A 14,734-nucleotide genomic window follows, 5' to 3' on the forward strand; every position below is an offset into this window, starting at 1 on the left:
GGTCTGCCGCGCCATGTGGATCACCCCCGGAGCAGGCAGGAATCGAACTTATTCAGAAGTGGCTTTGGCTTCTTAATGCTGCGCTTTCACCCGTTGCACCACCAGGGAGGGCCCTGGAGTAATTCTTTACCAAAATGATGACCCTTGTGAAAAAACAGCTGGGCTTTTGTGTTTACACAGTCATTCACACAAAGAACAGTAAGTTTCCTGACGCTGGAGTTTCAACGATAAGAATGGAGACGCCACCAAAAGCAGATTTGACAGTGATGTTTATTAGAGCAGGAAAAAAGGGGGGGGCGGGGAATAACTGGCCCACTAACTGTAGCCCCACAGGCAGCTTCTCTATGCCACACCAGACTTCCCCAAAGCCCTCGAGCAGGCAGCCGGGCCCCACCCCTGTCCGGCAGGTTCCACTCGATGGGCCCAGGTTCGATTCTCCTGTCACCTCTCAAACTGGCAGATGGCCATTGGAGCCTGGTGTCTGTATTTCAAGCTACTGGTTGTGACGGGCTATGAAGACAAGGAAAAGGAAGCAGCAGAAGCACCTGCCATCAGACCCCCGCTCACAGGGTCTGGAGACGCCCATTCCCGCGGGTGAAAGACAAACCAGAGACGCAGCCTCATCTTGTTCCGACATTTTCCTGGCCATCGCTTCTCAAAACGTCTGCTGGGAAAGAGCAGGAAAATAAAGCCCAGGTTAGAGAATGCGGCATGATGAAGAGCGGGGGCGGGAGGGCAAGCGGGCGCAGGTGGAGGGGCCGCCCACTTCCCAGCACCTCCTGGTGGGGCGGGGGCGCAGCTCTCATCTCCATGTGTCCACTCTTTGGTGCTCAGAACAAGCATAGGGGGGCGGGGCTCGTACTAGCCTCGTGTTGAAGATGAGGAAACTGAGGGAGAAGTTGGACATTTTTTCCCAAGCAGACTCCCACACCCCTCCCTCCGCAGCCTCCTTGTGCTCTGACAACGGCACTGCCTGGAGGGAGCCTCTGGGAGTCCTTTTAGGGTGCTGCCAGGGGCTTCCAGCACACCCGGCACTGACACGGGGCTGGTAAGAGGAGCACTTGAGAGAACAGACGTGCCTGCACCCTGAAAATTCTCAAGAGCAGTGCCCTAAAGGGAGTGCTCCCGTGGGGGGCCCCAGAAGTGCAGGGCAAAGCAGCACTATCAGATTCCCAGGCTGGCGGGCTCAGGAAGGCAGAAAAACAATGCTGGTCCTGCTGACAGCAGTGGTGCTGGATGTCTCTGGCCAAGCCAATGACCAACGTCCATCCAGCCTGGGCAGATGCACTTCTCAGATTCACATTCCTGAGTGGCCTTTTCTGGTTGGCAAGTAGGGTCACGTCCCTTCCCTAGTGGGATCTCTTGAGTCACCCCCTCCATGCTCCTCTCAGCCTGGCTCCCTCCTATCTCGCCCACCCCATTCTTGCCGCTCCCAAACCCACAGGCCCCCTAAGCAGCTGGTCCCAACACATGAGCTAGGAGGTCTCCGAGCCCAGACCAGGGCTGCCCACCACTGTCTCCTTCAAACATATCCCAGAAGAAGGAACTTACAGGCTGGGCGCCAGCCCCTTACACCGGATGGACCACGTCCCTGTTGCAGTGGGGCTTGCAGTGGGGGTTCAGCCAGTGCTCCAGGAACTGCTCCTCGGCTCGCTGCTCCAGGCGGAGCAGGTGATGCATGTACTCCTGTCAAGACAAAGGCTTGCTGGAGAGAGGCCTTTAGGACAGGGACAGTCATGTTGCCGGCGTGTGGAGTGGTTGTGGTTCTGAGACCCAGCGCAGCAGAAACCGCCATGACCACGATCGGTAGGAAAAACCAGTCATCAACCCCTCCAAGGGCAAAACTGTAAAAACCTGACCAGCCTCACTGTATGTATCCATGGAAACTCACATACACAGCGACTAGAGAATAACTCAGGACAACCTTCTAGGAAAGCACTTGGCTTCTGAGATCCAGAAGCTGCGCTCCTTGTTTATCAGCATCAGAATCACTTGGAAAGTTTGTGAAAGGTTTTAGGGCTCCACTCCCCGAGATCCTGACTCAGTATATCAGGGATGGGGCCCCAGAACTTGCATTTACAACACATCCGCAGCCCATGTTGATACTGCTGACCCCTGAGAGCAGAAGAAACCTTTCTATCAAAAGATGAGTGGTGGGCTCTGTCTCTGGTGAAGCCTCTCGCCGCCCCTGAGCCTCTGGCCTGTACCCCAGTTCTGTATGCACAAATAAATAAAAAAAAAAAGATGAGTGGTGGAGCTGTACCAAGTGCCCAGTGACAGAAGAAGGGATAAATTGATTATGGTAGGGTCATGTTGTGGAATACTAGGCAGTAATGAAATCCCTGGGAGATTTTTCGAGCACATTGTCACAGAGATAACATTTATAGTGTGACGCCGTTTTTACCAAGCTCAAAACATGCATAATTAAATAATATATTTATGGCTATATGGATTTATGACAAGTCTTAAGAAGTAACTGTAAGAAAGCTGGAGTTGCTAGGCCATCAAACAATAGACTGTAAAAAATGTGACTGGGGGCCCTCCCTGGTGGCGCAGCGGGTTAAAGCACAGCACTAAGAAGCTAAAGCCACTTCCGCATGAGTTTGATTCCCACCTGCCCTGGAGGTGACCACATGGCGTGGCATACCTCTCCTGACCCGCCCGCTGCTCCCCTCTGCAGTGTACTTCGTCCATCTGGCTTTTCTGCTCCCCACTCTGTCCCTGGTGAATCCTCTCACCCTCTGCAACTCTAGCCTGTACCCCAGTTCTGTATGAGTAAATAAATAAATCTTAAAAAAAAATGTGACTAGGGCTAGCAGGGCATTTTGTAAGGACATTCTGGCGGTTTCTCAAAATGTTTAAGTGAGACTTACCACATGACCCAGCAATTATATACTCCTAGTTATATAGCCAAGAGAAACGAAAACATGCTCATACAAAACCTTGTACACAGATGTTGATAGCTGCATTCTTCATCACAACCAAAATGTAGAGACTACCCCACTGAACCTTGAAGACAGGCCCATCACCATCCATTGCTATGAAATGTAACCAGTCCCATATGCCCACAGGGGAGAGCATCTGTGTGTCCTGGCCGCCCATCTTTGTGACCAGCACCTCCAGCAACATAGGAACCCAAGTCAGAACAGGGCCTATCAGTTTCTCTCTTAAACACAGGCCTGCCAGGACCATGAGTCTCTCTCCTGAGTAGTTCCCAGATGTATATCCTTCATCTCTGCCACATCCGTAGGCCTCCTCATCACCAGCACCAACCCAGGCCCACCAGCATCCACACCCCTCCACTCATCTCTCTGCCTCCCTTTTCTCATACCCCACCCCACACCATCCCAACTATACAGTGATCTATAGATATGATGTCCAGGGGTCACTGCTCTTGTCAGACCTGGACCAGCACCCCCTGCCTAAAAAGACCTACATCACCAGGAGCAGCCCTGCCCTCTGGCCTGGATGTCCGGCTATCACAGACATCCTTTATTGCTCTGTGTGTGTGATTTTACTCAGATATGGAAGATAAAGAAACAAAACCCTGGATCTTTTTCCTTAAAAGATTTATTTATGCATATAAGAACTGAGGTACTGGCCAGAGGTGGGGACAGGGGGGTCAGGGGAGAGGACTCACCATGGGAGAGACAGAGTCGGAGCAGAACAGGTGGAGCAGGCGGGTCAGGAGAGGTCTGCCTCACCACATAGGTCAGCTCCCTGGCCAGGGATCAAACTCGTGCTGCAGTGGCTGTTGATAGCTTCCTAGTGCTGTGGTTTTTTGTTTTTTTTTTTTAAGATTTATTTATTTGTGCATACAGAACTGGGATATAGGCCAGAGGCTCAGGGGCAGCGAGAGGCTTCACCAGAGACAGAGAGGGGAGCAGAACAGGCAGATCGACGAAGTACACTGCTGAGGGAAGCAGCGGGCGGATCAGGAGAGGTCTGCCACGCCATATGGTCACCTCCGGGGCAGGCGGGAATCGAACTCATGCTGAAGTGGCTTTAGCTTCTCAGTGCTGTGCTTTAACCCGCTGCGCCACCAGGGAGGGCCCTAGTGCTGTGTTTTAACCCCTTGTACCACCAGGGAGGGCCAACACCCTGGATCTTTTATATTTCTCCTTGGTTTCCCTTCATCCTAACACACTTTTGAAAAAGTCTCTTGAGTAAACCCTCCTCAGTCTTTAGGTTCCCATTAAGTAAGAGAGTTCTGAGCAGCCCTTGAGATTGTGGGATTAAGCGTCTCTCCCAGGAACTGACCCACAGGAACCCATCTGTCAGTGCCTCCAGAATGAAAGACTAAAGTGGTGGTCCCCAGCATAGGGTCTGCACTCTCCTCTGGGCTCCACAAGTGGAGGTCTATATTTAGAATACTCAGCTTCACTCGCCCTCTCCTTGTGTGAGTTGATAGGTGAAGCTGACACCCTCGACCTATGCTTTGCTCACCATCATGCACTTGCAGTTAAAAAATAAATAAGAGGGCCCTCCCTGGTGGCGCAGCAGGTTAAAGCATAGCACTATGAAGCAATCTGCAGCCGCTGCAGCACATTGGATTCCCAGCCAGGGAGCTGACCCACATGGTGGAACAGACCTCTCCTGTCTCGCTTGCTGCTCCCCTCAGCAGTGTACTTCAGTTGATGCATCTGTTCTGCCCTCCACTCTGTCTCTGGTGAGTCCTCTTAGCCCCCTCACCCCATACCTCTGGCCTGAACCCGTTCTTATATGCACATGTAAATAAATATTTCTAAAAAATAAAATAGAATAGAATAGAATGAAAAATGCCCATTTCACTACAGAACTTGCTGGAGCCGTAGGAACTGGCCCAAAGGTGCATCTGCTGCAGTGGGGAGCACAATGAAAAGGCCACCCAGGAAAAGCCCAAGGGGATGGTGGGTACCAGGGTGGATAGCCTTATATGCACCTGCCATGTCAAGGCAAATGCTGACAGGGTGTGTGGCCAGATGTCCAAATCTGAGCTTTCAGGGGGAGGCTGGGATTTTGGAAAACTTGTGTCTGCTACCAGAAGTCACAGCTTCTGGCTGCTTAAAGACTTCTGATGAGCGCTGTGGTGATATTAAAGAATGTTCCCACTGACAAACCACATTGATACAACTTTGATAGTTCCATGCTAATTTGCATCTTTACACATTTCTATCTTCATAGCCCAGAAATCTTTGTTTTTTTTCCACATCTATCATGCCGTGAGTTTGTCAGGTGTGAGGTCCAGCCACTCAGCGCCTTCCCATTCCCACTCTCACGCAATCAGCTGCTCTGGGAGGAGCAGGCTGGCGCTTCAGTTGAACCCAAGCATTTTTCTCTTTGGCTTCCTTGTTGTCTGATTATCTTGGTTCACGTGGTTCGGGAAACCATCATGGCTCAAGATGGACATGAACTCTCCTGGCGAGAATCTTGCCCTGTGTGTTGACCACAATGCCAAGTGCAGGGTGGGTAACATTACAGACTCTCAGTTTTGCCATGGTAACGCGTGGGGGCGTTCCTCCTGGAATAGCACCCACACCCTTGATGTCAACAACACCACCTTTCCTGTGGATTCACATGTCTGTGGCCAAAGGACATGTTTTCTGAAAGCCTGGAGGAGGCACACAGATGCCTCTCCTCTCTCCCTGTGTGCTGGTCATTTTGGCACTTCACTGGAAGATGGTGGTTCCAGCCAAAAGGCCCCTAACTCATGTATTCCCTGTCCCGCAGCAAACATCCAGTCGGCAGGGATATACCTCGAATGGCTTAGTGCTTGGCACATACACAGTAGGACCTCAATAAAACCCAATTGTGAAATGCGCAAATGAGTAAACAAAGACCCAAAATGATTCTCACTCTTCCACATCCTCCTTAGCAGATTCCTTGACATCGATGTCAATCTGCTCACATGATGGCCTCTGGGCCACCCAAGGGCACGAAGCATAGAGGAGTCATATCTAGTTCACTCTCCTCAGCTGAAATCATCACTGGAGGGCAACAACCAAAACAAGCACATAGAAAGAGAGAGAGAAACGAGCCCGGTTTCCATGACATTTCACTATTTATTTAAAACGTTAGGAAAGTGAATACATCACAAAGGCCTAAAAGCAATCATTAGTCAAAGATGAAAAGCCAAACTGAAAATCTGCTGAAAACCACAAATTCAACAATTGCATTGGCTGAGTTAGAAATGACCCAGCATTAATGATAATCTCAAATGTTCCTGGATCAAGAAAGACAGGGTAGATGGAAAAGAAGTTTTCATTTTTTCAGATGCCTGACTTCAACAGGAAAAGAATGAAAGCACACAAAGGCCAATTCAGCATCCTTGTGCAACACCTATGGTTACGAAGCAAGCAAATAATTTTTCAGTAATTAGAGTAAAACTTGGAAGGGTCCTTAACAATGGCTCTGGGGTGATGAGATCATGAAATTAAAGCCCCAGCAGAACCTGATTGAGCTGAAAATCATAAAGTGAACAGTTAATCTATCAAAGGAGGGAACTTTTTCCAAGAAGGCCAAATCCTCCCTGTGACATTTGTGTGGAATGAAAGGTCCGTCAACATTTGGGCAAATTATTTTGCTCATTAGAAAAAGCAAGGTAGGGGCCCTCCCTGGTGGCGCAACGGGTTAAAGCACGCACTATTAAGCTACCACAGCCACTGCAGCATGAGTTCGATCTCCGGCCAGGGAGCTGACCCACATGGAATGGCAGACCTCTCCTGACCTGCCCGCTACTCCCCTCAGCAGTATATTTCAGTCCATTTGCCTGTTCTGCTCCCCACTCGGTCTCTGCTGAATCCTCTTACCTCCCACACCTCTGGCCTGTCCCCCAGTTCTTGTATGCATAAATAAATAAATAAATCTTTAGAAAAAGAAATGTAATCCCAGAGGCAGAGGGGGCTCAGACATAGATGCACTGTGACACTGGAAGGCTGAGTCCTGAGAGGAGGTTCCGTGGACAATGGGGTGAGCACCGGTTGCTGTTCACTTTCTCCCAAGGGGCCTCTGAGATCATGGGGAATCAGAGGATAGTTTCTCTACACATTTGTCAAGGGGCTAAAGATGAAAGCATATTTTACAGAGACAACTCACAATAAAGCTACTATGATTTATACTTGCCCAAGAACATTCCTTACAAGAACACAGGCCAAAACGGAAAGCTTATTCCCAGGGCAGGCAAGCACTTACAAACACAATCACAGAAGGCACCGTTTTGGCCTGGATGTCATCTTTTTAAAGAATTGTCATAGGCCCAGCAGTTGGCAATTCATTTCTTCCCTAAAATTTACAGTGTTTAAGAGAAATTTAATGAAAGGAACTGAAGCAATAGAAAAGAAATTCAGGTTTTTTGAGATAATTTGCAGGTTCCTTGGTGGAGTTCTGTCCTGCAAGAGTTCTTGCCTGAGAGAAGCGAAGGAAGAAATAGAAAGAGTACAATGAGCATTCACTAAGTGGCCAATACAGCACTTGATGCTGGGACTCAAGTGAGACAAGCTGTCTGTCTAGAGCAGTGTCACCAGGCAGCAAAGCCACTGCTCAGCCACAGCTGCAGAGGGCAAAGACAGCAGAGTGCAGAAAACAACGTCAAGCTCAAGGTCAGGTGTTACTGTAAAACCAATGCCTCAGCTGTTCCCCGAGACAGGGAACTACACTGTGTATGCTCTTCTTAGGGTGACTTCTCTCTCTAACCCCCTTCACCTCCCCACCTGGGTCTTTCGTCCTCTTCCCCCCGCCACCTGCCCAATCTCCCTACGCCACCCCTTCCTGGGCCTCCATACATTCAAAGCGCTCTTACTTGCTTACCCAGAGCCATCTGTCTCCCTCCTGGCCTTCATCCCAACCCCCAGTGGCTCGACCTTATTAATGGCCCCAGAAGAATGAGAACTGCTCCCCTCAATGAAGGGAACACCAGCAATCTCTTCCACAGCATATTGTCCTTACCACCACACAAGCAGAAAAGAATAGCCGTTGCCCCAAACTGGCAGGATCCCCAAGGTTTAAAGCTCCAGCTCCTCGTATATGTGGCACAGCTCATCTGAATCTCTTTTAAAAAGCCTCTAATTGCGGCCCTCCCTGGTGGCGCAGCGGGTTAAAGCACAGAACTGAGAATCTAAAGCCGCTTCCGCATGAGTTCTATTCCTGCTTGCCCCGGAGGTGACCACATGCGTGGCAGACCTCTCCTGACCCGCCCGCTGCTCCCCTCAGCAGTGTACTTCGTCGATCTGCCTGTTCTGCTCCCCACTCTGTCTCTCACCGCCACTGAGCCTCTGGCCTGTAACCCAGTTCTGTATGCACGAATAAAGAAATCTTTAAAAAAATAAATAAATAAAAGCCTGTAATTGCACAGAAACCAACATCTGCCCATATTTAAGCCGAATATCAAGACAATAAACAGTGCTTAATGGATATTCACAGGGAGAGGATACCGTGTTGTTGATACCTCCCCAGAACACTACTCACTTGCCCTCATTGGGTCTATCCCCTCTGTGAAAAATGTGGGTTTGGGGGGTTTGTTTGTTTTGGGTTTGGTTTTGTTGGGTTTTTTATTTTTTTTGGTCTTTTGCCCAGTCTCTGAGAAGGGAGCATCAAAATGAAACAACCAGGCCAGTCATCTCCTGGTCGTTTTGAATTAGTGATGAGGACACGTGTATCAAGGTTCAGCTCCCGAGGTCACACGCACTCCACAGAGGCCACCTTTGCTCATTTGTCCCAGCCCCTCTGTCTGTCTCCTGGGAAACGTGGCAAGGAGGTAACTTAATGTGTCCAAAATGTCATTTCTCATTTCCCATGTAAAACGGTATTGAAGGCCAGCATTTAAGAGTCCGTGTCCCGAAGCTCTAAATGGTCCCTGTAAACCAGCTCTAATCACATCATCTCTCTGCCTAAAATTCTTGGCATCTCCCAATGAACACACAACAAAAGTCGACTCTGCTGTGACAGCTAGGCCTCCAGCCTGGCCTGAAAAGACCTTCTGCTGCCATTCCAGACAGGCAAGGTGAAAGTGGGAGGAGGGAATTGGAATCCTGATCTTTGGAAAAACTCATTCCACGAGTCCTTTTCCAGAACACTTATGTACACACCCTGCTGCACGTATGCACACATTCGGTCATAACACACACAGAGACACCCCCCCACACACATGCATATACGTCCTCACATACACAGTACTGGCCATCTTGAATCCCTAATGAGGTGACCCGGTACAAGGGAGGGGAGGGGGCTGGGAAGGCTTCCTGGAGGAGGCTTGAAGGATGGCACCTCCTATTCCTTAGCAGAAGGACAAGTGTAAGCAGAGAGTTGGCACAAAGAAGATGGGGGCAGAAGGGAGGAAGTCTTGGCAAAAGATAGAGAAGGCGTGGCTCCCCAGGATCAAGAGGCCTCAGGCTCTGAGCTCCATGGTCCCCAGATGGAGGTTGTAAGAAGTCTAAGTCCGTCTGGTCTACAAATCAGATCTTCCAGTGAGGCTGACAGTGTGAGGCATGGTGCAAGCCCACTCAACGCTGGTGCAGGGCCCCAGGCACTTCGCTGGTCCTTCTTCCATTAAAAGGAGAAATTCACCCCTTTCTCTTTTTTTTTTAATTTTTTTAATAAATATTTATTTTTTCATGGAAGAACTGGGATGCATGCCGGAGGCATGGGAGGGGAACCACCAGAGTCAGAGTGGGGGGCAGAACAGGAGAATCTACCCAAACACACTGAGGGAACAGGGGCTGAGACAGGAGAGGCCTGCTGTGCCATGTGTGGGCAGCTCCCTGGCAAGGGACTGAACCAGAGCGGTGAGAGTACCAAGACCCGACTCTTAGGTCACGAGAGGGAGGCCCTAACTCGCCTCTTTCTACATAACAAGTGATCGGTATTGTTCATTTTGCTCTAGGTAAATCCACAAAAAGGGAAAGTCAACTACAAGGGGAGGGAACAGGCCAGAGGAAGTGCAGGCGGTGGGCCAGCAGTCAGCAGGATGGGGGGTTCTGGGGCTGTCAGAAAGCCCCTGCAGCCTGTGCTCCCGGCCAGGTCTATGGCCCCATGTCCAGGCCACAGAGCAGGAAGCCTTCGTCACCCTTGAGGCCCATCCAGAACTCTAAAGATGAGGCCTGGAGTGAACCTCCAGGACAGATTCAGAGCCAAACTGCATTTTATAGAGAAAACTGGGCTCCGGAAAGAGGAAATGATTTGCCCAACATCCAAAGTCCACAACTAGCTAGTGGCAAAATAGGATGAAATATTCTTCCTACCTGAAAATTCCTCCTTCAAGCCTTAGCTGGGTCCTAAACTCACTCCTCAAACCTCCTCCAGGAAGCCTTCCCAGCTCCTCCCCTCGCAGAACCCCGTACTGGGTCACCTTGTCAGGGTCCTGAGTCAGGCTGGAGGGGCTCAGGTGAAGGTCACATCCAGGGTGGTGGGGCAGAAGGAGCTCTGTGTGCACCGCCTGACCCTCTCGCTCTGTCTGAACCCCCGGACAACAGTCCACGTCTCCCCACACTGTTTCGTTTGACATTTAACTGTCCCCTCAATGTTCCGCGCTCAAAGTTTTGTGTTTCCAACCGGACGACTGAGCTGACCCTCCACGAAGTGGGTCTCTCCCAGAAGGCCCGGGTGGGTCAGTAGTGCTCAGCTGGCTGCACAATGATACCGCCGGGGGCGGGGGCTGGGAGCGAGCACCCACCCAGGTCTAGGCCACACACAGAAAGTGACAAAGTCAGAGGCAAACAGAGGTTGTCACAGACTGAGGCAGATGATGACCAGCAGGCAGGAAGGAGCTGTAGGAAGTGCCAGGCAGGAAGGACACACCATCCTCAGGTGGGGTGACTGTCTCCCCTGCAGCCTGACACAGGAAGGGGCTGGGGCCACAAACTGAGCCCCGAGTTCCCAGCCCACCCAATCCTGCCTGACGCCTGAAATGCCTCCCTCCAGAGGAAGCCTCAGAGGAACCAGGCTCCCGGGAGCCAGGCCGGAGACACATCCCCAGGGGCTGACTTTGACTGGAAGGTGACTGTCTCCTGAGAACCTGGCGAGAGCAGCTCCTCTGGAGGGACCGTGGCCTCTCAGACACATGAGGGCCCAGGGCACGAGGGCCCAGTCAGAGCCCCCAGGGCTGATGGCGCCCCATCCTTCTCATGCCCTCTCGTCCTGCTTTGCCTGCCTCCTCCTAATCTTTTTTCTCATGTTGGAAACCCCGACCTCACTAAGTGTCCCCAACATCTCTCCGCTTCCTTCTCAGCCCCTCAGTGTCCTCCTCTGCTGGCTCGAGCATTAGGGCCCCAAAACCCACCTGCCCCTCTTCTCTTCCAGTTGCTTCTTGAACCATCTATCTAAAGCCCGAATCTGCACACCTTTCTGCCATTTGAAAAATCTTTCCATTGTCCTGTGCTGAACGTGGGGTACAGCCCAAGGCACGCAAACCCTTCCTGACCCCGCACCGGCCTCCACCAGCTCCCTTCCATCCTGCACTTCGATATTCTGAGCCACTCTGGTTTCTTCTGCCAAGAAACAAAGCTGCACCCACAGTGAGAGCCTGGAGCCCCCAGGGCTGTCTCTGGACCGGGCCGCGGAACCGCCGGGTGCTGGACTCTGGATCCGCCTCTGATGCGAGCAGAAGCCATGGGACTGCACGACTGGGCCCCTCGCCAGGCTGCGCCTAACTCCTCAGAGCAAGTTACTGTTTGCTGAGCGCGGTTCTTCGGGCCTTACCGTGAAACACTTTGTTTGATTTCCCAAAGTAGTTGCTTTGCCTACTATTGACAAGGGCGGTAGTAGTGGTGTACGTAATCGTCATGGCTTTTACCCCCATTTTGTGGAGGAGGGGCCTGGGTGCAGAACTATGAGCAAACTTCCTCAACGCCACAGTTAGAAGCTAGGGAGATTCAAACCCAGTGTGCCCCAGAGCCAGACAGCATCCATGAAATTATCAAATCTCCCACATGATCATTTGGATTATCACTGGAGGGGTGGGTGCTGCCACAGAGCCTTCTGGACACGGAGGCCAGTGACGGGACCAGCGGGGGCCGGCCGATGGGGGGGGAGGGCTGGGGTGAGACCTGCCACAACCCAGGCACTCTGCTTTGCAGGCCCCTTCACCAGCGGAGGCACAGATGGCCCGTGCACCAGGACCAGAATGACAGCCAGGTCCACCAGTTACAAGGGAAGGTGGGGAGGGTCCCTGGCTCAGAATGAGGAGGTGGGGGCACCCCACCAACCCCCAGGGCAGAGACCGAAGTCAGAGGCTGGAGATCAGGCGGGTCAGCCACTCACAGGCAGCTGGGGCCGATTCTCCACCCAGAGTGCCAGTGGCTGAGCAGGCTGGCCCAGTCCATGGCGCACCCGAGATGAGGAGGGAGCCACTGCTCGGGGCGCAACTGCCATCCAGTGACCCCGGCACTGCCTTGGGTGCGGGGGCTCGTGCTGCCACCACACTGTCTGTTTTCAGTATAGCAGGTCCTCGAGTCATGTCCTTTCATTGCAAAGTTGATGAGGGGAAAAATGATTAATTCTAGGCTGGGGCCACCATCTATGGTCTATATGGGGTTTGCACCTTCTCCCCTCTGTCTGTGTGGATTTCCCCCAAGGGGTTCAGATGCCTCTTGCATGCCAAAGGCCCCTTGCAAGCATCAGGAGCCTCAGTTGTCCCAGGCTGAGTGAGCTGGGTGTGCGCGCACCGTGTGATGGAAGGGCGTCCTGTCCCAAGTTGGCTCCCACCTTCCCCTGAGTTGCCAGGGAGGTCCAGCCGCCCATGCAGGACCCTCAACTGGAATAAGTAAGCGATTGTTTACTACTAGCACTGTCTGGAGTCTGTACTCAGAAGTTCATGACCTATGCCAGAGGAACTTACTCTTGCTTATGTCAGTCTTGCTTATGGTAAAATGGGTTTTCTTTACTTCTTTATTTATTTTACTTTGCTTGAAGTAGTGTTTCCAAGAGCTCCTGGCCCACAGCAGGTGAGGACTTGCTGTACCGTGTGCATTGTGCTTAGGTAGTGGTACCTCACCTCCCAGGGGGAAAGCTTGAGTGGCCCTCCCTGGGGACGCAGGGGGTTAAAGCGCAGCACTATGAAGCTCTCCAAAGCCACTGCAGCACGAGTTCGATCCCCGGCCAGGGAGCTGACCCACACAGTGCTGCAGACCCCTCCCATCTCACCCGCTGCTCCCCTCAGCAGTGTGTTTCAGTCAGCCTGTTCTGCTCTCTACTCTGCCTCTGGTGTATCCTCTCACCCCCCTCACCTCTGGCCTGTACCCCAGTTCTTGTATGCATAAATAAATAAAATCTTTTAAAAAAGAAAATGAAAGAAAAAGGCTTGGGTAGAAGGGTGAGGAGGCTTGTACCTTACAACCTGGGACTCACAGACTCTCACAGACCTGGGACCCACACTGGGCTGGGCCAGCTCCTAGCTTGGCTTGGTAGTGAAAGAACCTCCGAATGATCACACCTTCCCTTCCCTTCTGAGAACCAGCGCCCCCCACTCACCCGCATGGGCTCGTCCGGAAACCCTGGTTTGCTTGGCCGGTCCTGGCGCCGGGATCTCAGGAGCTGTTTGGCCTGCTTTTCAGGCAGAATCGGGGAGGCCCCTGGAAGGAAAAATCAGGAAGGGGCATAAGGGGGGTCGGGCACACAAGTTCACGCCCTATCTCACAACAGAGGGTTTCCAAATTCAATTTCAGTCAAAACACAAAAGTCCCTTCCAGGGACCTGTCCCAAAGGAAGGGCATTCCAGCGGCTCAGAGGAAAGGAAAATACTAAATTGTTTCTAATACGGTTAACTGGGAGCAAAAGCTGTGCACCTGAAACACACCTCATTCCTTTAAAAGTGGGTGTTAACTTAATAAATATGTTTTTGAAAACATGGCTTCTTCAATTCTCTGTACAGTGTCATCCCTTGGGGTTGTTTGGGTGGGGTTTTTCCAATACCCAACACTCAATCAGGTTAAAGTTATTATTGCAAAATAGCCAATGATAGTAAGATTTTGTTCAACTTAATAATCACACATGATCCTCAAAGAAAACAATATGATACTGAAGTCATATTCAGCTTTAAGATCGCCATACACTAACTCTAAAAGATATCGTAAACATCAAATCAAATTTTGATAATCTCCTCTAGAAAACAGTAGAAAATTTATCAGCATTTCTGAGAACCAGTACTCAAATATTTGAAGATTTTTTAAGGTTTATCCCTGATGATAGCAACTCTGAGAGCTCACGCTTAGAAATATTGAAAAATCTTTCATTGTTTTGCATTACATATATTTTGAAATAAAAATGAATACTTTAAAAATATAAAACAGACCCAACCCGGTTTACCACATCAGCAGAGAAACTCACCTAAGAAAGCCAGTAAGGGGAGAAAGAGCAAAAGCACAAATAACTTCTTCATCCTGCCTTAGCTCCTCTCTGCCTGGTGCAGAATGAACTCCCTGCGCCAGCCAGCACGCCTGAAGGAAGTCAAGGCGGGGCCACCGCTGGGCTATGCTTTCGCTACCAGCATTTATCTTATGATGCTAAATGCATCTGAGCTTTTAGTAGAACCACTAAAAAATTTTCCTCTGAACCCCTGAAATTTTTGTCCAGAGAAAGGAAACTATTCCTGGGACACGGCTTTCAGACCTGGAATCTGAGAAAGCCGTTCCTGACGTTCACTTCACTTACAGAGATTTACCCTCACCCTGTGGGCATTTGGGTGTTTCTCTGTAGCTTCAGTGTGGCTCCTCCTGTCTCATTATCTCTCCCGTGTACATTTCGGTGACATCCTTTTCAAAGCCCA

The 14,734-nt window shown here is 50.9% G+C and overlaps 1 protein-coding gene across 2 annotated transcripts; it reads right to left on the reverse strand.

Moving 5' to 3' along the window:
- Nucleotides 1-257: 257 nt before the first annotated feature.
- On the reverse strand, nucleotides 258-14,386 carry LOC101620708 (chromosome unknown open reading frame, human C17orf67). 2 transcript variants are annotated; one of them, XM_012726144.1, is made up of 4 exons: nucleotides 14,296-14,386; nucleotides 13,441-13,541; nucleotides 1,552-1,686; nucleotides 258-664 (listed from the first exon to the last, which is right to left on the reverse strand). In XM_012726144.1, the coding sequence occupies exons 1-3, from the start codon at nucleotides 14,345-14,347 to the stop codon at nucleotides 1,570-1,572; spliced, it is 270 nt and encodes an 89-aa protein (XP_012581598.1). In that variant the 5' UTR covers nucleotides 14,348-14,386; the 3' UTR covers nucleotides 258-664; nucleotides 1,552-1,569. The 2 variants fall into 2 exon arrangements, with proteins under 2 accessions (XP_012581598.1, XP_004684457.1); XM_004684400.2 differs by having other exon boundaries at nucleotides 258-667.
- Between the last annotated feature and the right edge of the window lie 348 nt (nucleotides 14,387-14,734).

The sequence above is a fragment of the Condylura cristata genome, unplaced genomic scaffold (genome assembly GCF_000260355.1).
Source record: "Condylura cristata isolate star-nosed mole 26May11 unplaced genomic scaffold, ConCri1.0 scaffold00017, whole genome shotgun sequence".
Classification (NCBI taxonomy): domain Eukaryota; kingdom Metazoa; phylum Chordata; class Mammalia; order Eulipotyphla; family Talpidae; genus Condylura; species Condylura cristata.